Source organism: Eleutherodactylus coqui, chromosome 4, assembly GCF_035609145.1.
Source record: "Eleutherodactylus coqui strain aEleCoq1 chromosome 4, aEleCoq1.hap1, whole genome shotgun sequence".
Lineage (NCBI taxonomy): Eukaryota > Metazoa > Chordata > Amphibia > Anura > Eleutherodactylidae > Eleutherodactylus > Eleutherodactylus coqui.
In genome coordinates, this window is record NC_089840.1 from 32,176,603 (window position 1) to 32,202,673 (window position 26,071).

A 26,071-nucleotide genomic window follows, 5' to 3' on the forward strand; every position below is an offset into this window, starting at 1 on the left:
TATTGAAGTCACCGGAGCGCGGGGATTAAGGTAAGCGCTCCGGTAAACTTTCTTTACTTCCCTGCATCGGGGTTGTCTCGCGCCGAACGGGGGGGGGGGGGGGGGGGGGGTTGAAAAAAAAAACCCCCGTTTCGGCGCGGGACAACCCCTTTAATAAATTGGAAGGCGACCCTTTTTTTTAATACAGTGCTATAATGGCAACAGCTGTGTCTGCAGCTGCACGAGTGAGAACAGTGCAGACACAGGTATGCAGCTAGAGGAAGACAATTTCACTAGCACCTTACTTACCTAACTGCATAACCCCCCCAAAAAAGGGGGGGGGGGGGAGGTTCAAGGAAAAATGTACAGAATTGGCTAATAAACACCACTTAATTCTGTACACACAAAAAAAAAAAAAAAAAAAAAGGTAAAACTTTAATTTGGTGAGTAGGAGATGTAGCAGCACTTGACTGCAAGTTAGAGAAGTGAAGAATTATCAGAGATCGGTAGAGAGTGCAGAGTGAGCGCTCTCTCCCATGAGCGTATATCGGCCTGCTGTTTTCACGGCCAGCCGATATACGCTGCGGTCGGGGGAGTAAAAACATTTGTGCGCCCGTTCAGACGGCATGGGCCCCGGAGCATTTACGCTGAGGCCGCCATGCCGTCGCTCCTTCCCTCACTCTCACCAGCTCACCTCCTTCTCTCCTCCCCTCTGGCTGATTGCAATGGGAGGGGACGGGTGGCAAGTAGCCCCGCCCTGTCCCATTGCAAACAGCTGGAGAGGGAGGAGAGAAGAGGGAGTGAGTTTAGCAGTCACGCTGCTAAACTCCCTCCAACCTCCCTGCTCCAGTCGCTATCATTCGCTCCCATAGGAGCCCATGCAGCGGCCAACGTATTCCGGCACAAAAGATAGTTCCAGGACTATCTTTTGGGCCCGACGTAAAAACGCCCGGCCCTATATTGGCTGGACACTTTTACGTCGCGGGAATACGATAATGTGATCTAATGCATTGGAATCCAATGCAGACAGAACTGTAGGCTTTTATTAGTTAACGCCCCAACAGTCATTAAAATTGGAAAACCGCTACTGAAAATGTCACCCTTTTTTTTTTTTTTTTTTTTTTTTTTTTTTTTTAAATTGCAGAGGTTGAAGGTCTCATATACCAAATATATTTGATGCAGAACTCAGTCGCCTTCATGCATTTTAATCCCATAACTCATTTTAGTCTTAAAAACCAGTAAATCGTTTCCTCTGTTGTGTTCCCACGGTCATAACTTTTCAGTTCTTTTCGGCAGTTTAGCTGTTTGAAACCTTGTATTGTGTGAGACGAGGTTTAGGCTTTATAGGAACCAATTTTGGGTACATATATGGTATTGACTAATTTTCTTTTTTCAGGGTAATAGAAAAACTAACCGAATTTTTATTTTTTTTTTGCCATTTTTTTTATTTTACTACATTTACCATGCGGTATAAATATTATGTTGCCTTTATGCTAACATTTTAACTTTTTTTTTTTTAACAGTTAAAAAAAAATAAATCTGTCAGCAATGAGTGCAGTATCCACAGAGTTAGGGTGCGGGCAGACGAGCGCATAAACGGCGCGTTTTTGTGACCAAACGTATATACGTGACCATCTGAGGCAATAATTTCGAATGTATTCGTTCACATGGGCGATTTTACGGCGCATAAAAACGGCAATTCGAAAAAAAAACGGAACATATGCGACCGAAATACGCGCCAACGCATATTCGATGGCCGAAAAGACCATTTGCAAAGTAGGAACAAACGAAAATACGCTTTCTAGCTCTGGTCGTGATCGGTGAAAAACGATCGCTCGGGCGATTATATGTTGCACTCGTGCGAACGTAAATACGCCTACGCTCGTCTGCCCGCACCCTCAAACTGTTTGGAGGGCAAATTCGATGAGCAAGTAATCATTTCACTCCTTTTCTGGGGAAAAACCTGTATGTGACAATCAGAGAGCAAATATGCTGTGATTGATGGTGGAGTGATAATGTGAACAAAACTTCATGTTACTCCTGGGACAGAGACATACAGAAGAATCACAAATCTTTGTTTTGGTTAGCCCAGTGTTTCTCAACTCCAGTCCTCAGGACCCCAACAGGTAATGTTCTCAGGGTTTCCTCACTCTTGTACAGGTGATGTAATTATTGTCAGTGCCTCAGACATTGCCACAGGTGTTCTTCCTATAGGATATCCTGAAACCATGACCTGTTTGGGGAGGGGGGAGGGGGTCATATTAACTTTTTCCACAACACTTCTGCCCTATTCAGCAATTCCAGCAACCCGATTGGTTGTTTGGGTTGGCTGATTCACCAAACAACCAATCAGCTTGCTAGAATTGCTGAATAGGGCAGAAGTATTGTGGAAAGAGTTAATATGCGTTGGGCGGTGTCTCTGAGGACTGGGTTAAGGCTCATTTAGACAATGATTATCGCTCAAAAGCCATCCTTTGAGCGATAATCGCTGTGTCTAAACGCCTGCCCATCGTGCACTTTTCATTCATCTCTGACTGCACGCCAGCTTGAAGTCAGCAATGTGCCTCATCAGCAGGATACCACTGCTAGTATTCTGTTTAGTTGGTATCCCACTCTGAGATCTCAGCAGGATACCACTGCCAACTCCGAGAACAAAGCAGCTGTTTGCAGATAACAGTGCTCCTGCTGTCCTCAGCTATTTAAGAGTTCATTAGTGTGTAAATGAAGGCTCCTGCTGTATGCAAATTAGCTACTTAAGAGTTTATGCAAAGTGATCACTCAAAACTGGCACTTGAGCAAATTTTAAGTGATCATCTTTCAGTGTAAACGGGCCTTTAGCCTGCTCTCTGTACACACTACAAGGGAGAGCTGTAAATTCAGTATTCCTGACCCCACTTCAAACTGCTGTAAAGACTACAAACCTTTGTTCTTTGTGTGATTCTTTATAGAATCAGCAACTTTCCGCCTTGCGTATTGTAGTAACCTATTATGTCTACGCTGGGATCACAGGGATGGGGATCATATTTACCAGTCCATATTTGATGTGCAAGGCGTATTAAAAGAACATGTAGACTGTACCTTCAGTCTTAAAGGGACGGTCCAGGTTTAGAAGAACAGCTGATTTCCTTTACACACAGCGCCACCCCTTGTTTATATATTAGGTCTATTAGTGCAAATCAGCTCCCATTCACGTCAATGGAGCTGAGCTGCAATACCACACACAACCCGTATGGACAATGATGGCGCTGTGTTTGGAAGAAAGCAGCCATGTTTTTCTAACTCCGGACAACCCCTTTAGAGCAGTCGGTGGCTTCAGGTTGTTTTATTTAAAAACAAGCGCAATTGTTAATTTACAAAGTGGTTATAAATCCACAGCCGGACGGGAGTTGTGGACATGATTCGGAATGTCGGACCCACAGAAGGTGACGGCCATTTGAAAAGCTAGGAGCACATTTTCAGCCGGGCTGCAGTGAGGTAGCTACACGTTCAGTACTGTAACCTCGGTATATACGGCCATTCTTCACAGTTGACAGCATCCATTGGATGAGATAGTACCCCACTGCGGAGTCACTGCAGCTCCTCTTTCAGCCTCTGAAGGATCCGCTCTCGCTCTAGGTAGTTGTCTTTCCGGTGAAGAATCCTCTGTAGTCTGCGGTTCATCTTCTCTCGCTCTTCTTCAGACATCTCACTCTTCTGCGTCTTGCGCTTCCCACAGTCGCTGATTTGCAGTCTTGCTTTCTGCAGACGAGCCTGATCAATGGAGGATATACAAAGGTTTGAGAAATAAAAGACTGAAAGACCAGGGAGCGCGAGTCGGCCAATCACAATGGCCACGGCTGGATCTAATGGGGTTTTGTGGATTTTTGGCTATATATTACAGGGGGACAGTATGGCTATTCGTACAGGTGACAGTGCGGATCATTATTGATTACGAGGGGGGGGGGGGGGGGGAGGACACAAGTATGGCTCATTTACTACAGGGGCATAGTGCGGATCATATTACAGGGGGACAGTGCGCTCATTCATTACTCGGGCTGTTAGTTACCCCCAAATACTGTATAACTGCAGCTATGTGCAGCACTATTAAAAATTAATCTTAATCTAGGGATTATGGATATGAAAAAGTAAAGAGAGACATCGATGCAGCAACCTCTAAAGAGGGGAGTTGTGTTTCAGAGGCGGTCTGGACTGGACGGAGAAGAAAATGACAATGCTAATTAGAGAGTATGCCATGTGCATCACAGTGGCATTGTTTATTCTGCCTCTGATCAGGCCTGTAGACGCTGTATGGTCTGTAGTGATGATGGTTAGTAGCATTCTTGTTTGCGAACTGACAACTCCCATCATGCTTTAATTTTGTACTTCCTAATGCAGCCTGAACCATAGTAAAGAGCAGAGGCTGGCTAGATTTTACGATTTACTCCTCTTTTGTTTTGGTATATAAACATACACCGAGCTTGGTTCTGGTACTGTATTTATGAACTGTTCTAGTACTAATGATTATATTGGGAGTATTGTAATTCTTTTACTGGACTGTTAGTTTAGGGATGATTCTCGGTGGCGTGCTACATTGCAGGCATTTCACACACATCATTTAAATCACCCAGGTAGGAAGGTGTTTAAGATTTGAGTGCCACCCCTTATTGTAATTTACCCAAAGGATAACAGACAGTCAGCGATACTTTCAGCTCAAAAGGTGTCATTGCGTGCCACTATCTTCCTGCAGCGCATTCTATGTGGGCTGTGAGGTTTATATACCAGTCCAGCCCTGGCCTCCATTCAGTAGACAGCTGTGCATCAAGAAGCGCACTCAGCTGCCAGAGTCCAAGCCACAACACATAGCTTGTATCCTATATTGAAGTGTTACCTGGGCATCATTCTGGGTGCAGAGTGCCACCCTCTACTCCTTTTGTCTGTGTACACCTTTATCTTGGTCGCCAGTGAAGTAATGCTTTTTGTTTTTTCAGGGGCGGAAGGTGCAGGGAGGCTGGTCCAAAAATTGCACCATTTTATCACAAGTGTGAAGGCACCCTTGCGAGAAAAATCGAACATTTTTTTAAGTGCGATGCCAGAGTGAGTGAAAAATGCAGAATTATGAAACCAATGAATTTTCAATGAAGTTTCATTCCCATTTGCAATGTTTTTACTCATGCGAGGGAGGGGGGGGGGGCTCAGCATTTTTCAGCTTTTTGTGGTTTGCCCTGTTTTTTTTTTTCTTTAATCTCCAATGTTTCCCTATGGAGCCTCCTTTTGATCATATCACGTCGCACGAGCGAACTTGCGATTTTCGTGCAATTAGATTTTAACATTAGAAACTTCTATTGTTTATTGCGAGAAAATCAGAAGTGGCAGCCATGTTTTCTCAAGATAAAGCATCGCTGACGCTCAGACATCTCAACAAAATTGTGATTTTGTCGCGATCGCCAGTGTGAAGGAGCCCTCACCCCCACCGTAAAGAAGATTCCACACCCCATTTAATTGTTGCGGAATGTTTTGGGTGTGGCGCGAGTATAAATTCCGGAGCAGCGATACAAGATACAGTAAGTCATGGAGTTTTCACAAATCCTGTTCACTCACAGAAGAAAAAACGTAAATCAGCCGCAGACAACGAAACACGGCGTTGCGGATTGCGCTGCAGGAGAAAAGCAACAGATTTCCATTGTGAATGTAATGTATTGTAATGAGCGAATTCGATGGTGAACATTCGCACACGGATTTACTCCGCAATGTGCGATCCTTTCCCAATACGAGGTTGTCATCACGCCGCTCAATTTACAAAAACCTAATCAAACGGGTGATTATGGATTCTGTTCAACTCCATGGACAACAACATAGCTAGACGAAGCGCCCTCTGCTGACCAATTGGGAAAACTACATTTCATATTTCCCCAAAAGCACAATAATAATAAGAATAATAATCTTTGTGTAGCGCCAGAATGCTTACCTGCCATTTCTTCTCTTCTTCTGTATGCGGATGTGCCGCCGGCACACATGTGCAGTACAGATTTCCTCCGACACTTCTGCAATGCTCATTGCGGAAGTGCCACGGGAAGGACAGCTTCTATTAACTTCAATGGAAGCCATCCCTGCGTATCCCGCTCTAAGGCCGGCTGCACACGGCCGTGACGGGCTCCGCCGCGAAATATTCCACAGCGAAGCCCGTCACGGCACCCCCCAGAGACCCCATACTTACCAGCGGATCCGTCGTTCTGGGTTCCGCATGACGCTTCGGTGTGACGCGCCGCAGCGTCATGTGACACGCCGGCCACGTCACAAGACACGCCCACAGCATCACATGACGCGGCGGCGGTGGGCAGAGAGGCGATTGACTGCAATGGAAGCCGGCCGCGCTATGGAATTCCGCACCGTGAGCATTGAGCCATTAGGTTCAATAGAACCTAATAGCTGCAGGCAACGCGGCGGATTTTCGCCGCGTATTACGTGGCGGAAATCCGTCCGTGGGAAGGAGGCCTAAGGCCTCATGTCCACGGGCAAAAGAATTAAAATCCGCAGCGGATTTTAACTCTTCTCCCGCACGCGGATCCGCATCCCATAGGGATGCATTGACCACCCGCGGGTAGATAAATACCAGCGGATGGTCAATAAAAGGGATTTAAAAAAAAAAAAAATGGAGCATGAAAAAATCTGGACCATGCTCCATTTTCGTGCGGGTCTCCCGCGGGGACGGCTCCCGCAGGCTTCTATTGAAGCCTATGGAAGCCGTCCGGATCCGCGGGAGAACTAAAATAGGAATTTAAAAGAATTAACTCACCCGCAGTGGACCGGGAAGGTCTTCTCTTCCTCACGGCCGGATCTGTCTTGCTTCGGCTCGGCGGATGTGCCCGGCGCATGCGCGTGGCACGTCGGCGACGTGCCGCCTGCGTGACGAGTTCATCCGCCGGCCGAAAAAGAAGATCCAGCCGTGAGGAAGAGAAGACCTTCCCGGTCCGCTGCGGGTGAGTTAATTCTTTTAAATTCCTATTTTAAGCGCTCATGTCCGCGGGGCAGGAGGGACCCGCTGCAGATTCTACATGGAGAATCCGGAGCAGGCCTGATTTTCCCCGTGGACATGAGGCCTAAGGCTGCATTCAGACGAACGTATATCGGCTCTGTTTTCACGCCGAGCCGATATACGTTGTCCTCGTGTGTAGGAAGTGGGGGGGGAATGGAAGAGCCAGGAGCAGGAACTGAGCTCCCGCCCCCTCTGCACTATTTGCAATGGGGAGAAGCGGACTGGGGGCGGGGCTAATTCTCGTAACTTAGCCCCACCCCCGACCCACCTCTCCCCATTGCAAATAGTGCAGAAGGGCGGAGAGGAGGCAGAGAGGGGGCGGGAGCTCAGTTCCTGCTCCTGGCTCTTTCATCCCCCCACCCCCTGCACACGAGGACAACGTATATCGGCTCGGCGTGAAAACCGAGCCGATATACGTTTGTCTGAATGCAGCCTTAAAATAGAGCACGCTGTGATTTTATTTTCGGCATGTTGTGTCCGCAAATAAAATCCGCTGGTGTGCGTGGATAGAGGACTCTCCACACACATCTATGCGCAAATTAAGTAGCGGATAGCCTGCGCCGGTGACAAGCATGGGATCCGCAATTCAATTTGCCCCATGTGCATGAGGCCTAAGGGGTTGACAAAGGAAAAAATTCACAGCCCTGCTCTGGCGTCTATACTTGAGTATCTACAGCGGTCATCAGGTAAAAGGACGTTACAATAATGCCCAAGAGGAAGGCGGAGGAGCAAATGGCCCTTTTCCAGTGAAAATCTGAACAATCGTCGTTCAGTCGACATGCATGCACCAATGGAACGGCCAACGACGATAATTTGTTCTCTTATTGTTTGTTGTTGAGTTTATGCATGCATGAAAACTCAGGAAGGACGGTCAGCCGTGTAACTGGCAGTTCTTAATCTATGAATGACTGCCTGTGATGGAGGCGGGCGGTAAGAACGATCGACAGCCGGCGCCGGCTCTGCCTCCATCAGCTCAGCAATGACTGTTCCTGGGTAAAAGCACAGGAACGATCTTCGCTGGGACGACTGTCGGGTTTCTGCGCCCAACAAGTCGTCCTGTGTAAGAGGGCCCCGAGCTTCATTCAGTAGCATCATCGAAGAGCAGCAGCTTATTACATACCTGTGACACAACGATGATGGTACTGAGCCATGGGATGGCTGTATTTACCTCTGGATACAACTGATACGCAGATATACAAGCTTACATTTCAGACGAGGCCGAAATGCTCAATGGACCCAAAGACGTATAACAAACAGGATAAGTAAATCTTTACCTCTAGCTCAGATTTCTGGTCCACAGTCTGTTTGATCTGCATTTTCAGGGTGACCACTTCTTCCTGTACAGAATAGAGAACATATCAGTGACCGCCGCACCCATTTACCTTGTGTCCCTCTTATCACGTTGTTGTACCTTTAATTTACCCTGTGGCCAAGAAATGGTCAGTGCTACAAAGTTTCAGGGAGTTCTAGCGCACATTTTATGTAGAAGTGGCAAAATCTAGAGCAGCGCAAAAACAACAAAACAAGAAATACACTTTCATGTTTCATTCTAGTTTTCACTGAAACGGCATTTGAAAAACTGCACTATGTGAACAAGGCTGACCAGCTGATGACGACACACCTGGATAAAGAGCTAATAAGATACTATTCCATTATCTTTGGCTCCTCAGTATCACACAATCATTGCCTGCACGGAGGCGTTGCAGTCATGGTACAGCCCCATATCCTTGCCAGCTGTATACATAGACACAGAAAACTGACATCAGGAAAAGCCCCCCCACCCCCACCCCCCCAGTGCCCATCTGGTCTGCTTTTATATTATTTCTTTTAGGATAGATCTATGGTTATCTCAGGCAGTTTGAATTCCTTTCTTGTTGATTTTCCAACCTCGTCTGCTGGAAGTTTATTCTAAGCATCTACTACTCTTTCAGTAAAATGTTTTCTGACATTGCTTCTCATCCTCCCCTTAACTCATCTCAGATTGTTCTTATGGTTTAGTTTCTTCCCTTCTGAACCTTATAGCTTTACCATACAGAGGTTTCCATCATGTCCCTCTTCTCTCCTCCTGTAACATACAGTATACAGAGGTTTCCATCATGTCCCTCTTCTCTCCTCCTGTAACATACAGTATATAGAGGTTTCCATCATGTCCCTCTTCTCTCCTCCTGTAACATACAGTATACAGAGGTTTCCATCATGTCCCTCTTCTCTCCTCCTGTAACATACAGTATACAGAGGTTTCCATCATGTCCCTCTTCTCTCCTCCTGTAACATACACCATATAGAGGTTTCCATCATGTCCCTCTTCTCCCTTCTTTGCTCCAGACTATTCAGATGACGTTCTTTAAGTATCTGTGGATAGGATTTGTTCTTCAGACCTTCCACCATTGTTTACGCCCATCTTTGAACTCATTCTATTTTATCAATGTCTTTCTATAGATGCGGTCTCCAGAACTCACAGTATTCCCGAAGTGGTCTTACCAGAGTTCCATACAGCAGGATCACAATCTCCCCCTTTCTACTGGTTATACCTCTGCCATGCAGCCAAAAATCCTACAACCCTGGCTGTGGGACCGTATAGTGCAAGTAGTAAACACCCACTACTTATCTAGTTATCTTCTAGACACATCAGGCTCATTTGCTGGTGCGTTACCAGTTTCATGACTGTACATCTCTAAAGGCTGCGCTCTCGTGGAGTACAGCATACAATGACTGATACATATATGTACCCGCTTGCTCTATGGGTCATTGGTAATTGTGATGTATGCGAATAACCAAGACACATCATACTTGTAGCTGCTGGACTCTGTATTGTGCCTCCTTCACATGCTGCTCTGAGGACTCCAACTTCAAAGTTAAGGATCTGAAAGAAAGACAGAGTCAGCCAAGGTTTAAAGCGACCCTCTGGTCCTGGACAAACAAAGGTGGACGCATCACCACACATACGAGAAGGGTTTGATGTTAGTTTACCTCTTTCGATTGTCAGCCAGACTGGTCCTGTTGGCAGCTTCCTGTCGTCTTCTGGAGAGTTCTCTCTCTGTGGCCTCTAGTTGTAGTCTCGCCTGCTGGTGAGCATTCTGAATGGTCAAGACATGTAACTGTTTGAAGACCTCCTCCGGGGACAGATCGCCGGCCGGATCTTGCGTCCTGCTCAGCAGCGCTCTTCCCAGCTGCAGTGTCCTTTCAAGTGACAGATTCTATAAAACCAGAAGAAATGATTAGACATTTTCAGCACAAGCCCCGAAGTGTGAGTGCTGATACCCTAGGGGCCAATTGAAACAGGGGTATGAGAGTTGCAACCAAAATTCTCAAGTGCAACTTGCATTGCATCGAGCAGCACATGGACACTCGCCTGTGTGCTGACCGAGTGCTGGGGCGGTGGACAATTCATGTCCTCTTGTCCGTTAACCAAAGGAGAACATGCAGAAAACCCGTGAAAAACGCATATGAAGGTCTTAATTGGCTATAATGGGTTCATGTGCGGTCCGTGAAATGCACCAGTGTTCATTCAGATCCCTGACTTTAAAGTTGGAGCAGGAAGGAGGCACAATACAAAGTCCAGCAGCTACAGGTATGATGTGTCTTGGTTATTCGCATACATCACAATTACCAATGACCCATAGAGCAAGCGGGTACATATATGTATCAGTCATTATATGCTGTACTCCACGAGACCACAGCCTTTAGAGATGTACAGTCATGAAACGGGCAATGCACCAGCAAACCCCTCTGTGATGAGCCTGATGTGTCTAGAAGATAACCAATACTAGTGGGTGCGGAGCGCTTGCACTATGCGGCCCCTGGAGGCCTGTATACTGTGCCTGGTAATATTTTTACTATTTTTAAGCGTGAAATGCGCGGACGGGAAATACGCCTGTGAGAATAGACCTCAAGAGTAAGGCAATACATGATAGTGATTAGCGGCACGTCACCATCTTCTCAATGTCGGCTTCTATCTTCTCCTTCTTGGCCAGGACAGATTCCTTTTCTTGGTTTCTGGCTGCGAGATCTTTTCTCAAGGTCAGTAATTCTTTCTATAAAATAGGAAAGGAACTATTGTAAGGATGGCACCGAGGGCCTTACGTGATGCGAGCGCCGCCACCCTCAACACACGAGCGTACAAGTCTGTTATGGAGGCAGCAGGCACTTCATTGGTGCAGAGGCCACCCGCTAACCCAGGACATCCACCAAGCCAGCAGTCACCAGAGCACCGGCCCCTTCTAATAGATGGTATAACTCCTGCTTTCCTTCCATGCAGTCCTGAAATGAGGGAGCAGTGGCTACCTGCACTGCAAACGGGACGGCTGGCAAATTTTAGCCTGGGGGACACAATACTGGTCCTTGACTAACAGCCCTTCTTAAAGGGGTATTCCCATCTCTACTTTTCATAGCAGAGATGGGAAACGGCTTCTATAGTTACCGACTACCTGTCCGAAGCCTATGGCAACAGACAAGTGCTTCTGTTCAGAGCTATGCTGTTTCCAGAGCTCCTATACCAGTGGTGGCGAACCAACGCTATGCGTGCAAGAGGCAGCAAGCAGAGCCCTCCCTACTGGCACGCGCGCCGGCGGCTACTCACCATGGTAGTGAATACCGGCAGGTGCTGCGGCTCCCCAGCCGGTATTCACTCTGCGGAGCTGATCCCGGCGCACACTGTGAAGTCAGTGTGCAGTTGGGATCCTCCCCTTACGTCTCCTCCATGGCTCCACAAGAGCAGGGGGAGGAGGTGTCCGGCAGCACACTGACATCACAGTGTGCACCTGGGATCAGCGCCAGCAGCAGCGCAGAGCAGAGGAGGAGGGGGTAAGTTTTACTACTAAGGGCTGTAATAGGGGATACTATTACTAATAGTGTCCCCTATATCAACCCAAGTAGTAATAGGATTACTACTGGGGCCGCTGTGGGCTGTTGCCATTACTACTTGGGCCGTCACGGGCTGTCACGATCGCCGCTGGGGGCAGTCACTATTACCGCTGGGGGCAGTCACTATTACCGCTGGGGGCAGTCACTATTACCGCTGGGGACGCTCTGTGGGTCACTATTACCACTGGGGAATGTTTAAACATGTCGGAAATGCAGCAGAATGTCCTCAACGGAAATTTTTGGGGCAAATTCCGCAGCATTTTCGCATCCAAAAGCTGCTCCCCGTCTATTTTGAAACAGTCCTGACCTTTTTATAACAACGTAGGTAAAATTATACGTCGCGATAAGCCCCGCCCCAGCCCCTCTACTTTGCAATACATAAGTGGGTTTTGGGTTGCAGTTTGGGCACTCGGTCTCTAAAAGCTTCACCAACACTGTCCTATACACTTCTATCAGAGCTACAGAAGCAGCACCGGGCTGACGTGCTTGGCTGCTTCTCACAAGTGGTCAGAAACAGAAGGCCAGGTTTTTCCATCTCAGCCATGAAAACCAAGATGGGAGTACCCCCTATAAGGCTGGAAACACACAATGCAGGCGGGCGTGATCTGGTGGAGGACAGCCAGACACATTGTGTCCTTTCAGTCTTAACTTGTTTATCCATGTAACAAAATACAGCCCCAGAAACAAGCATAAAACATAAATACAGCCCCAGAGCCAAGTCCATAACATAAATACAGCCCCAGAGCCAAGTCCATAACATAAATACAGCCCCAGAGCCAAGCCCATAACATAAATACAGCCCCAGAGCCAAGTCCATAACATAAATACAGCCCCAGAGCCAAGTCCATAACATAAATACAGCCCCAGAGCCAAGCCCATAACATAAATACAGCCCCAGAGCCAAGCCCATAACATAAATACAGCCCCAGAGCCAAGTCCATAACATAAATACAGCCCCAGAGCCAAGTCCATAACATAAATACAGCCCCAGAGCCAAGTCCATAACATAAATACAGCCCCAGAGCCAAGCCCATAACATAAATACAGCCCCAGAGCCAAGCCCATAACATAAATACAGCCCCAGAGCCAAGCCCATAACATAAATACAGCCCCAGAGCCAAGCCCATAACATAAATACAGCCCCAGAGCCAAGTCCATAACATAAATACAGCATTGTACATTGTGCGACAATATTCTTTAAGCAAGTTGTATGCTAGTGCTTAGTAAGGGCAGCTTTATTCATTCACACAGTATGACGATGTGTTGTATAATGAGACTAGCTATATGTACAGTATGGTAGCATCATCTATCTACACTGCGGGGAGATATATATATAAATAATCAGAATACACTATATTTACACTCACAGTACCAGCCGGTTTGCACACACCGTTTGATTCTATTTTTTTAGATTTTCTACGCTGTCGATTCATATGGAAGACGTGAAAACTGTGACCCACCACAAATGGAATTAAGTAGCAAACCAAAAAAGGCATTCTATAAAACATTCCTTTTTTTTTAGATTCTTCATAGTCCCCTTTTGCTTTGATAACCACTTCGCACAGTCTCGGCGATCTCTCAATCGGCTTCATGAGGTCAGCACCTGGAATGGTTCTCCAACAGTCTTGAAGGAGTTCCTGGAGGTGCTGAGCACTTGTTGGCTGGTTGTGCTTCACTCTGCTGTCCAACTCATCCCAAACCATCTCTGTGGGGTTTAGGTTGGGTTACTGTGGAGGCCACGCGGTCTGACACAGCACTCCATCACGCTCCTCAGAGAAAAGTATCCAGCAGCACTCAATCCGTACCCACTAGGGGTAAGATGAAAAAAATGCAAGCCACTCAACAAGGAGTCTGAGCCTCAAGACTCAGTAGTCAATCACAAAAGTAGTAGGGAGGAAGTGGCAGCATGCAAAAACTTCATAATAAAAGGGTCGGCTACGTTTCGGCCTTAGAAGGCCATCTTCAAGCATCTGGGTGCAATAGCAACCCCTTGGCCCCTGATAGGTGACAGAAGTAGCCCTCTACCTGTCAGCCGTGGCATGTAAAGAGTTAAACAGCTGGTATCAGAGGTTTCGCTTAAAAAGCAGTGCCAGTCTGTCATCCAACAGCCGAGCATCCACCCCATCCTAGTACGGGAGACTCGTGCCAGGGTTCTGATGCAGCACTGCATGAGGCCTTATTCTGATGAATGCGCCTTTTTAACGACTGACGTGAAAAGGCATATGGGCGGTCCTTAGGGGGTTAAGGCACTACATGCTCTGACTGGCCAATGCTGCTCACATGAACCACACTGGTTAATCAAAGCAGCTGTACTGCCTTATACTAATGATGCACAGTGTGCATAAGGTAGTAAGAGAAGCGGTGTGGCCATCTTTGTCTCTCCAGGCCTGGAGGGTCGCTTTAACTCGTGACAACACATACCTCTTAACTGAAAACCATTCCAAGTGACGACCTCATGAAGCTGACAGAGAATGCTAAGAGTGTGCAAAGTGGTCATCAAAGGGAGCTACTGTGAGGAATCTAAAATATAAAACATATTCTGGTTTACCACTTCTTTGTTTACTAATTATTTCTCTATCTGTTCTTTCACAGTTTTCATGTCTTCAATATAAAATCTACAATGCAGAAACAAAATACATGGAATGAAGAGGTGTATCCAAACTTTTGACTGGTACTGTATGTGCAGACCACTTCCCCTGACAATGCTGGTGTTTATTCTCTTCTACGGATCTAAGGTCTCTTTCACACGGGCTACAGATGTCTTGTAGCCTGAAAGAACCCATTGGAAACCGCGGGCTTCACACACGTGTTTTGTAGCCCGTGCGAAACAGGCCTTAATGTAGAACTAGTACAAAATATGTCTGAAGACATCCTGTGGGTCAATAATAGTCCTAGGCAGAAAGCCCAGCTCAAATAAATGACCAAGTACCACCAAGCTTATGACCACAAGCTGCAGTATTAGAAGCACAGCATGAGAGCAATGGCAGTCCGCCCTAGAGACAAGCCCCCTGAGGTGCAGGCCTCAATTCTAGAAAAGTGGTTTATAGAAATGATCATTCAGATCTACAAGATTACATTAGAACATTAAAGAAGTAATAGCATCAGACAGCAAGTATCCTCCTGGTGGGATTGCTTCCTGTGACACCAGCCCCCTGGTGGACACTGCTGGCAACACGCAACTTTGGCTTTGGTACCTTTAACACTTTAGCTTTCTCTCGATTTTCCATATACTTGAGGAATTCCAGGTCTTCACTTCGGCACTCGTATCCGGGCATCTTTTTCAGCACCCCTGATATGCGTATCTGATTTAATCCTACATGACAAGACACAAGTTACTAAATTTATGAAAGGGGTTTTCAATGAGAGTGTGCCTCCGCTCCAACCCCAATATATCAAGGGAAAAGGAGCCGTCACTTCGCTTGTACCTCTGATGATGCCTTCCCTTTTATTATGTGCAGCATGCTGCATTACGGATTACTACAGCCCAGTACCCCAAGCACCACACTGGTGAAAGCGGTCCAAAAAGAAAAATTCTGTCTCTTGTTGCCCACAGCAACCAATCACAGTGCAGCTTTTATTTCTTGTACTGCTTAGGTCAAATGAAAGCCGTGCTGTGTTGGTTGCAACAAAAAGACATGTTCTTTTAAGGTCCATTTAGACACAACGATTATTGCTCAAAAGCTGTCTTTTGAGCGATAATCATGTCATTTACAGCGCAAGATGATCGCTTAAACGTTAAGCGATCACCTTGCACTCCGAGCGGAGGATGCAGAAGACAAGTAGGGCCGCTTGTCTTCTGCCTCTAGCTGATCCCCGCTCAGAGGGCCCGGCTGTTATACAGCCGAGCGGGGTATGCAGAAGACAAGTGGGGTGTCCCTGTTTGTTTTCTGCATCCAGCTGTTCTCTGCACGGAGCGCCCCGCTGTCATACAGCCGAGCGCTCGGAGTGGAGGATGCAGAAGACAAGCGGGATGTCTCGCTTGTCTTCTGCATACAGATGTTTTCTGCACGGAGAGCCCGGCTGTTATACAGCCGAGCGCTCTGTGCCGGGTATGGAGAACAGAGCTGGACCGCTCTGTTCTTCATACCCAGCCTGTTATCAGGGAGCGGGATACAGTTGAAACAATAGTATCAGCTGTATCCCGCTGTGAATCCCTGATAAGGCTCATCGTTGTCTTTCAGCATGCTGAAATACAATGATGAGCGGAGGCTTAATGAAAACTGCGCAATGTCAGTGCAGGCACACACAACGGTTATCGCTCAAAAGACGTTTTTTGAGCGAATTTTCAGCGATAATCGTTATGTCTAAATGGGCCTTTAAACAGTTTTTCATAAGAGTGTGGTGCCGGGGTACTGTTCTGTGGCCACCCTGTATTATATACGGCGGCTTCACACAGCAATGTTTCATACAATCCATTTCACGATGGTTATAGTATGTAAGGGATCTCATATGGTAAAAGGTTGATTATCACCATGCTGACCTTATGCATTAGTTCACCATACAATACCATCTTTGTATGTGCCCTGTATTACCCTATCCAGTTTGCAGCCTTTCACATTCAGCCGGTCCTACATGTCGTCTCTTGATATATACACCGTATTACCTCAGCAAACCCCAAAATTGCAGAAAAAAAACTTTTTTTTTTTTTTTAACATACTGGAAACAAATGGCGACACAGCAAACACTTACCCTGAACGGGCATTTCACTTATCCTCCTGCTATTCTGCATCATCGGCCGGCTGCGAGCTTCAGGATCTTCACTTATTGCTTCCTGCAAAGTATAGAATCTTCACAATGACGCGCTTGTTTCAGTCATAACCACATAAGTATACCGCAAGGTAGAGACGCTCTAGATGTGCCAGTTATATAATGCCCCAATATACACTGAAGGGTCCTTTTATTAGAGACCCCAGCCCTTTCATGATTGGTGCTTCCCTGCATGGACATTAGAGCCGTGACCCCCGGAGTGCGGCATAAAATCACATGACAAGTTTTCCGTGGATCAGTTTCAATGTGAATCCACATTAGATGGGAAAATCCAGCGATCTGAACGACTTTAAACAAGGACTTGTCATCGGTGCTACTGTGTTTCCCCGAAAATAATTTTCAGGGGGAAAGGGGGGCTTGAAATATAAGCCCTCCCCCAAAAATAAGCCGTAGCTTAAAGGAGTTGTCTCGAGGCAGGAGTGGATTTTTTTTTTTGCCCAGTCCCCCTAATTAAGCAAACATTACTAAGCCCCCCTGTAAATGACTTTTCTAGCTGGTTTGTACTTACCGTTCCAGCAACTTATAAAAATTTTCCCAAGATGGCCGCCGGCTCTTTTCCCGTCGCTTGCTGTAGCCCGACGTGCGCGCTCCCGAGACGCTACCAGCTGTGTCTCCCTGACAACCAGACGCCCCGCAGCCGCCGACCGGACCCCTGGAGTGAACACGGCCGACCAGTCACCCACTGCCAGGCAGCAGGTAACCGGCGCAGCCCCCCCCCCCCCCCCCCCCCGGCGCTGCGACGGCAGCCCCCCCCCGGCGCAGCGACGGCAGCCCGCCCCCCCCCCCCCGGCGCAGCGACGGCAGCCCCCCGGCCCATCACTTACCTGGACGGCAGGACGGCGGGACAGCTGGGCGGCTTCTCGGGATAGCTGGGCAGCTCTGCACCTTCCTCTAACAGAGGATGGTACAGAATGGCCGCTCCAGCGCGCTCCCGAGCAGTGACAGCTCGTCTGCGCATGCGCAGAAGAGCTGTAGCGGGGAGCACACTGAAGCGGCTCGTGCTGAAAGGAGAAGACCGGACTGCGCAAGCGCGTCTAAAAAAGCAAGCTGCCAGCGAATTTAGACGGAACCATGGAGACGGGGACGCCAGCAACGGAGCAGGTAAGTGAATAACTTCTGTATGGCTCCTATTTAATGCACGATGTATATTACAAAGTGCATTAATATGGCCATACGGAAGTGTATAACCTCACTTCATTTCGCGAGACAACCCCTTTAACTACATGGAAAGAAAAAACAGCAATACTCACCTGGCCCGTGACGTCCGAGTGCCTCACGCTGCGGCAGGCTGCTGTGTCCTCAGCATTGACACAGCACTCTCTTTCTGGTGACAGCACTTTAAATACCCCGCTTCCAGCAAGCAAGTGGCGTGATTGGATCACGAGTGCCATTGCTCAGCTAATCAGAGCCAGCGATCAATGAACCAATGACAGCCATTCAGTGATGTCATTCACTGAATGGCTGTGAATGATCGTGCACCGGCTCTGATTGGATCACGAACGACGTTGCTCAGCCAATCACAGCACTCGCTTGCTGGAGGCAGGGTATTCAAAGCCCAGTCACCAGAAAGAGAGTGCTGTGTCAACGCTGAGGACACGACAGCCTGCCGCAGCGCTGGAGACCAGCGCGGGGTACTCAGACGCTGCGGGCCATGTGAGTATAAGATACCCCTGAAAATAAGACACCGTGCCTCTTTTGGGGCAAATAATTAATATAAGAGGGTCTTGTTTTCGGGGAAACACGGTAGACTAGTCCAGGGCCAGGTCTTTGCTGCCAGCTTTGTGGGGTTTTCTCATGTAATGATGTGAAGAGTATACAGAGAAAGGCATGATTGAGAAAAAAAAAAACAATCCAGCGAAAGGGGATCCTGAGGACAGAAACAACTAGTCACCAAAAGGGGTCAGAGGAGGATGCCAGGAGTCGTTCTAACAGGCACTGTACACAGTGAAGAGCAGCCGAAAATTAGGCTCCAACCAAAGTGTCCAAATGCACAGCTCATTGCTTAGTACAGATGGGCTAAACTGCAGACGACCAGCACCATTATGTCTAAATAAAGTGGCCATTCAGTGTATTTCACTGTATGCTTCCCCCAACCAACTCGCCCCCTAGGTGTCTCCACACACCTTTTGGGTGCTCTTCTTAAGGAGAGACGATACCCCTCCTGACCCACATCACAAGCCTCTCACAAGCCAAGTCAGAAACCTACTGCACACTGATGAGGGGCAAACACCCGACACAGCTGTCTGTGTGTGGTTTCTGGCTTGGTTTCCTATTCCCAATCATTGTTTTACAGATGTGTTAAAGAGTCAGGCATTGATTTGCAGGAATGCTGCCATCCAATAGGTGGCGCTGCAGAGTTATTGTTCCATCTTCCTTATTTGCACAGTATTAAAAGCACATCAAGACAACCGCAGCGGTCCCCTAGAGACAAAGCGAGGCCCCGGGGAACCTTGAGTTCAAAGAAGTGTTTTATACAAAAGGATGATCATTCAGATTCACCAAATTATAATGGAACATAAAGTAAGCAAAAGGGTATCCAAAAACCATATAACTGGGGGCTCTCATCTCCGAGGGGGACAGGATATATTCATGCTGTAGAATTACTATGGCGCCGGCCTTCCTCACAGAGGAGGTCCGCTTTGGCTTTGGTACCTTTAACGCTCTACTCTTCTCTTGGTTTTCCATATACTTGAGGAATTCCAGGTCTTCACTTCGACACTCGTACCCGGGCATCTTCTTCAGCACCCCCGATATGCGCATCTGATTTAATCCTGCATGAGAAGACGCAAAAAACTAGATTTATTAAAAGAGAAGAGTTGGGAAAACTTTAGACATTCTTAAGAGTTATTACCCATCCTATAAGATGAGCAACATGACCATTTCTATTACTTGTACCTCCGGTGATCCTCCTCTCTGATCACGTACAGAACGCGGCGCTGAATGCGGCATTACTGGTTTATAAATGGTGGTTTCACACAACCAGTGCGTCTTCTCCACCGTAGCCCATGCGCGACTCCATTCATTTCAATGGGGCAGAATAAGATAGCTGAGTACAGAGCACTCGGTTATTTTTGTCAGCCCCAGTGAAATAACTGGAGAGGCAGCACACGTGTGCGACCAGCAGTCCATTCGCTGCCATGTTACAGAAATAGGCAGAACGAACTCTGCATTGCAAAACAGAGAGAATAGAGGGGGGTGGCGTTGGCAAGAGGATGGGAGGGTCACAGCGGTTGGACACCCAACAAATTAATAGTTTTCACCCATCCAGTGGATGGGTAAAAAGTTGTAATTTTTTTCACTAACCGGAATACCCCTTTGTGCGGTGGAGGTTGCCTCACGGTCTGAGGATGTGTTACGTGGTATGATCTCGGTCCGTTGGTTGTAGTGACAAGAACCATGAACATGGAGGTGACCATGACATTCTAGACAATAATGTGCTGCTGACAATGTGACAATACTCTGGGAATGGTCGGCCATACTTCCAACAAGACAACGCGCCTCGTCACAAATCCAACGCTGTTCTATGTTGGTTTTAGGATATGGATGTTCTATGATTGGACCGGCTGCACAGAGTCCGACCTGAACCTATTGAACCAGGAAATACTTTGTGAGAACTCGCCAGATATTTGCAGGATGAATGTAGGTAAACGCCAACTGAAGCGTATCAGACGTTACTAGAAAGTATGCCACGGACAGGATCCGATGTCATTAGGGCCAAAGGAGCCCCACTAAGTATTATCATATGGGAGTAAATACAACTTTTGTTTCTTGCTCGGGTGTCCAATTACTTTTGGTAGGATAGGGAATTATTTCCTTGCACCATACAACACTGTAGGTCCCCATTAGAGATGAACGAGCCCGCTCGGATACAGCAGTTACTTGAGCGAGCATCGCTCTTCTCGAGTAACTGCTTACTGGTCCCAGCGTGCTCGGGGTGGGCGGCGGGGGTGAGCGGCGGGCAGTAGCGAGAGATCTCTCTCTCTCTCCCCCCCGCCGACCCCCCCCCCCCCCCCCGAGCACGCTCGGACCAGTAAGCAGTTTCTCGAGAAGAGCGATGCTCGCTCAAGTAACTGCTGTATCCGAGCATGCTCGCTCATCTCTAGTCCCTATATAGTATAGTTGTATGTGTAATACATTTCTTTAGACTTTTTATATGCAGCCTTACTGGTTCTTTTTTACACCCTGTAAACAAACAGTGGTGCGGCGCACTTACCCCGAACCGGCATTTGGCTTATCCTCCTGTTATTCTGGATCATCGTCCGGCTGTCAAATTCTGTATCTTCACTTATTGTTTCCTGGAAAATACAGAATCAATGAGACGGCTGCTGCTAGTTAGAAGCATGTAGATGCGAGATATATCTGAGGGAAGAGGCGCTATATATACCGCCCTAATGTACCCCAAACACCAATCTGAGCTGTTTCTAGACGACTCCTCCATACAGTGATGTAGTACCTATGGAACTATATACATCCCCTACATGGATCAGCTTCTGTTCACACCTGCATTTGGGTTTCTATTTTCTGGGGGGCAAGAAAACCGAATCCCTGCAGAGAACGAATCCTTCTTACAACCAGAACTAAATCTCGGCTCCATTCTATGGGAGCGATTTATCAAAATGGGTGTAAAAGAAAAGTGGAGCCGTTGTCCGCAGCGACCAATCAGGCTGCAGGATGTGTTCGTAAAAAGCCAGGACCTGGATCGCATCTTCCTCCAGATGGATTTTGATAAATGCGCCCTTATATTCACATAATTTATCATAGACCATCCTGTTCATACAGGGGCTGCTGCACGGATCAGCCAGGAAGATGTCTGAGTCTGGGGTGAGCGCCACAGCCTCTTCCTCTGTGGTGTCAAGTTCATCAGTCACAATGTGACTGCAATACCTGGCAATGCCATATGCAACGTACAGCGCTGCGCCTGGTGTACAATATAAAGACCATAGTGCTTGCCCTTTAAACAGCTGATCGAGGAGAACATGGGAGTCAAATCCACACCAATTTCATATTGATCTGTCCTCAGAGGACGTCCCCATCAATGTCAGAGTCCCAGTCAACTTTAAATATTAGTTTGGGGAACAGACTGAACGGAGGAGCAACGGCAGACAAATTCCGTAGATCCCTCAAAGTCCCTCACAGATGACAGTCCAGAGATCCGATCTCCTGCAAGTCACTGGCAATCAAAAGAAAGATCGGATCTCGGTGCAGGGAGAGTCGAAACGCACCGAGATCAGATGCTGCTAATGATCCTGCGGACATACGGGGGAGATCGGACCTCCGGGATGTGATGTGCATCCTGCCTGATGTCAGACAGTACTTCGCATAAACCACTCACCTGCTGCACAGTCGTCAAGCCACCCTCGGAGGCGCTCATCAGGCCCGGCATCACGTTGGATACTCTAGAAATTGCGCCGTTTCCATTATTGCATTGCCTTCTTGCCCCTTCATCTTCCGCTGTATCACAGATTATTGAGCCGTTCCCATCACAGTCACTCTTTGCCATTTCCCCTTCTGCCATGTCACAGATCACTGAGCCATTCCCGACACGTCTCTCCATTCCCCCTTCCTCCGTGTCACCGACTATTGTGTCGCTCTTCCCACTTTCACGTCTCGCCATTTCCCCTTCTGCCATGTCACAGATTACTGAGCCATTCCCGACACGGCTCGCCATTCCCCCTTCCTCCGAGTCTTTCACATTCCGTTCACTTTTGTTTGCACTTCTATTGTCTTCGCCTTCTTTGACTGGCATCTCTCTTAACGCATGGGCATCAGTCGGGGTGCGCGCCAGCTGACGGCCACACGGCACCACGTTGTCCGGCGTTCTAACTGACCATAAACCAAACTCTTCCTCATCCTCCTCAGTTCTTGGGTCAAACTTCTGAGAAGGCAGAAGGGGCAAAACCCCAGGGGCCGGAGAGCGAGAGAGCTGCCGGCCCGTATGGAGGACGTTCCCCGGGGACGGATATGCTGGGGCTTTTAGCTTGTACTTATTCTTCATGTATTTCACTTCTGGGTTTTGTTCTCGTTCTTTTTGTTTTTGCTCCGCAAATTCTTTGAAGAGAGTCAGTACGTCCGGGTCGCTGGGTACCATCTTGGCGCCGCTACTTGCTGATGACCTTCCGTCTGCGTCCTGCATCATCTGTAGGGAAGGAAGAAGATCTGATATTACCAATATGCTCTTATTAGGAGGGAGTTCTACAAATAGTCGCTGGAAGCGTTTGCATCGTTGTGTAATGGACTTCGTGGTCCAATGCTGGATGATTTAAAAGGCCTCTTGCTGTCAGTGAATAGAAATCTTCTCGTCTACCTGCAGAGGCTGCACAAACAGATAGAACTAGTCCAGTGCTCAGAGGTTTGTAACAATGTACCCAGTGGAGACAATCCTCTACACAAATGTCTCCTGTGCTGACAGCTTGCTACAATGTATCAGCCACGGGTTGTCTGGAAGAGAGGGGGACAGGGGAGCTCCGTTCTTGGGATCGGTGGGGTCTGATCAGCGAGACCCCCAGCGATCAGACTTTGATCACCTATCCTCTACGCTGCTGGGCCGATCAGACATATTCCAGCTTGTTGAACAGAAGTGGGTACATACCACCGTGATCCTGGCAGTACGAAAAACGTGGTAGTCGGCGACCAAATGTGAGTCATGGATGACACAGCCAAAGGGAAGGATTTAAAAAACAAAAAAAGTGCATGTGGAGGTTGTGTCCCCCAGTAAGGTGGTCTGCTTTATGAGGATCCTGGCACTCCCCCCTCGTCCCCTGCAGCGGAATATCGCTGGCAAAATTCCGCAACGGCCATGGACAAGGGGCCTAAGACATTACATGCGGCTCCCATTGGCCAGCACTGATCATGTGCGCAGCAGTGGTTAATAAAAGATGGCGTTGTGTCTTAGGGACCTTTCACACGGGATGGAATTAGTCCTCGCGGACATTTCTGCGTCACAATGTTGTCTCATAGAGTCTTTTTAAATGGGACCATTGTCTGGCGCTGGAGTGCCCACCGGCAACGATCGTTCCTCAACCTTCACCCTGGAGCAATAATCGTCCGGACTGCGGACCGCCTCCATTCGCAGTAAACGCGCCGTTGTTCATAGACAGATGGCTGCCTGCTTCCACCACTCAATCCTAATTAGATCTTTACGCCTGCAGGTACCGGACAACGAACGATGAGAACTGATTATCGCTGGTCATTCAGTCGCTCCATATAGAAGGACCCCTGAGACTACGTCTGTACCGCGAGAGCATCAGGCGGTCCCCGAAGCGTGCCGCCATCTTTGTTTGTCCAGGAAAAAAGTCTTGTTTTAAAAGTCTGCTGCCCCCCTGCGGTCTGCGGGGGGGGGGGGGGGGGGCATGTCAGCGACTGTCCCACGCCGGTGTGGCCTCCTGCAGTCACAGCCTGCAGCCGCCGGCTGTCACTGTCTGACCCCCCCTGCAGCCGCCGGCTGTCACTGTCTGACCCCCCCTGCAGCCGCCGGCTGTCACTGTCTGACCCCCCCTGCAGCCGCCGGCTGTCACTGTCTGACCCCCCCTGCAGCCGCCGGCTGTCACTGTCTGACCCCCCCTGCAGCCGCCGGCTGTCACTGTCTGACCCCCCCTGCAGCCGCCGGCTGTCACTGTCTGACCCCCCCTGCAGCCGCCGGCTGTCACTGTCTGACCCCCCCTGCAGCCGCCGGCTGTCACTGTCTGACCCCCCCTGCAGCCGCCGGCTGTCACTGTCTGACCCCCCCTGCAGCCGCCGGCTGTCACTGTCTGACCCCCCCTGCAGCCGCCGGCTGTCACTGTCTGACCCCCCCTGCAGCCGCCGGCTGTCACTGTCTGACCCCCCCTGCAGCCGCCGGCTGTCACTGTCTGACCCCCCCTGCAGCCGCCGGCTGTCACTGTCTGACCCCCCCTGCAGCCGCCGGCTGTCACTGTCTGACCCCCCCTGCAGCCGCCGGCGATTTTTCTGTAACATGTAGGGGGGGGGGGGGGGGGGCGCATGTCGGCCGCCGGGAAAGGCGCTCCACGCCGGTGTGGCCTCCCAGCAACGAGGTTTCCGTCAAAAGGGCCACGTGACCGAGGCAGCCAATCACCAGCTCCCCCTTGGCCAGTGAACCGCTGCGGCGACGTGACATCACATCGGGTCGTCATCACAGACACGAATCTCAAGTTTTGGGAGTTGCGCGCGTCACAATATTTGCAGGAGGGGGGACAGGGGGGGAGCTCTCTCTCTCCCCCTCTCCCCCCCCCCCCCCCCGCTGCAACCCCCCACTTACCCACGGCGCCCCCCGAATCTTTTCACCTAAGTACGGAAGTACTCGAAAATCGCGGCGCTCGGGCAAAAAAGGGGCGTGGCCGAGTAGGTTCGCTCATCTCTAATTTTAATCCTTTTTTTTAAAGAAAAAAAAAAAATCTACGTTTTTTCACTGTAAATTTTCTTAATAAAGTTTTGTAGTTCAACCTTTTTTTTCCCCCCTTGAGAACACAAAATCCGTATACATGACGCGTACAGAAACATACGGCTGGAGGGTCTCCATTGACCACATTGTGTCCGTACGTTATTTTGGGGTTAGACAGAGAAGCGCAGTCGGCCATGTTTATCAAACGCACAGAAACGTGCGCCGCGCTAAACACAGTACGACAGAAGCGTTGTTGGACCGTATTTAACCCATTATAGCCTGCAGGTCCTTTAACTGCTACATTTGCACCGGCACGCACTTTCTTTGCGCACGACTCGGTGCGACGCATCAGATAATACCTACAATGGAAAAGACTCCTAACAGAAGGGGGACATCCAACGACAAACACAGCTCTGCTACATCTCTACCCCCTCCCTACCTCCCGGATTTGGAGCTGCTGGCCTGTGGAACCACAAGTCCCAGCATGTTGCACCAGCCAGAAAGGACTCGGTACACGAGTCACGCAAAGCATACCGGTACTTCTGCACCGTACAGTATGGCCGCTGCGGCCCAACATCCTCAGCCAGCCGGTACCTGCCGCGTCCGCCCGCCCGTCTGTCTGCTGCGCCGGCCGGGGCTCTGGGCTTCAATTCAAATATCGCGCGACTTCCGTTCAGAATACAGCGTTTCGATTGGTTGAGGAAATAGGAACGATCCCAGTGATTGGCTGTTCAAGGAAAAGCAGTCGGCGAAGCTAATTCACCGCGTCGCCAGGGTACATCACTGCCACCTGCTGGACTAAAGTGGTAGAGCGCCGTGGAATGAGTTGCTGGATCACACTGAATGAGCACAGCGGTACATGGACGGCAGCAAGTCCTTTTGTGTGTGTGTGTAATATATATATATATATATATATATATATATATATATATATATATATATATATATATACACACACACTATCCTACCAGAATTAGAAGCAGTATTTATTTCCATATATTAATACTCGCCATGGCATACCTTCTACTAACATCTGATACACTTCAGCTGGTATTTCCCTCCATTCATCCTAC

The 26,071-nt window shown here is 48.6% G+C and overlaps 1 protein-coding gene across 1 annotated transcript; it reads right to left on the reverse strand.

Moving 5' to 3' along the window:
- Positions 1–3,029: 3,029 nt before the first annotated feature.
- LOC136625166 (plectin-like) lies at positions 3,030–25,637 on the reverse strand. The gene is made up of 11 exons (XM_066599172.1): positions 25,593–25,637; positions 21,954–22,757; positions 20,835–20,916; positions 19,274–19,392; positions 16,544–16,625; positions 15,049–15,167; positions 10,924–11,025; positions 9,962–10,188; positions 9,782–9,854; positions 8,266–8,328; positions 3,030–3,729 (listed from the first exon to the last, which is right to left on the reverse strand). The coding sequence occupies exons 2-11, from the start codon at positions 22,755–22,757 to the stop codon at positions 3,547–3,549; spliced, it is 1,854 nt and encodes a 617-aa protein (XP_066455269.1). The 5' UTR covers positions 25,593–25,637; the 3' UTR covers positions 3,030–3,546.
- Between the last annotated feature and the right edge of the window lie 434 nt (positions 25,638–26,071).

Bases quoted from the DNA above. Each gene is read 5' to 3' on its own strand.
- LOC136625166 (XM_066599172.1), bottom strand. From the start codon at position 22,757: ATGATGCAGGACGCAGACGGAAGGTCATCAGCAAGTAGCGGCGCCAAG. The intron at 8,329-9,781 runs GTATGATGTGTC...TATTCTGTACAG, and splicing joins ACAGAGTCCAGCAGCTACAA to GAAGAAGTGGTCACCCTGAA. The intron at 3,730-8,265 runs GTAAAGATTTAC...TCCATTGATCAG, and splicing joins ACCAGAAATCTGAGCTAGAG to GCTCGTCTGCAGAAAGCAAG.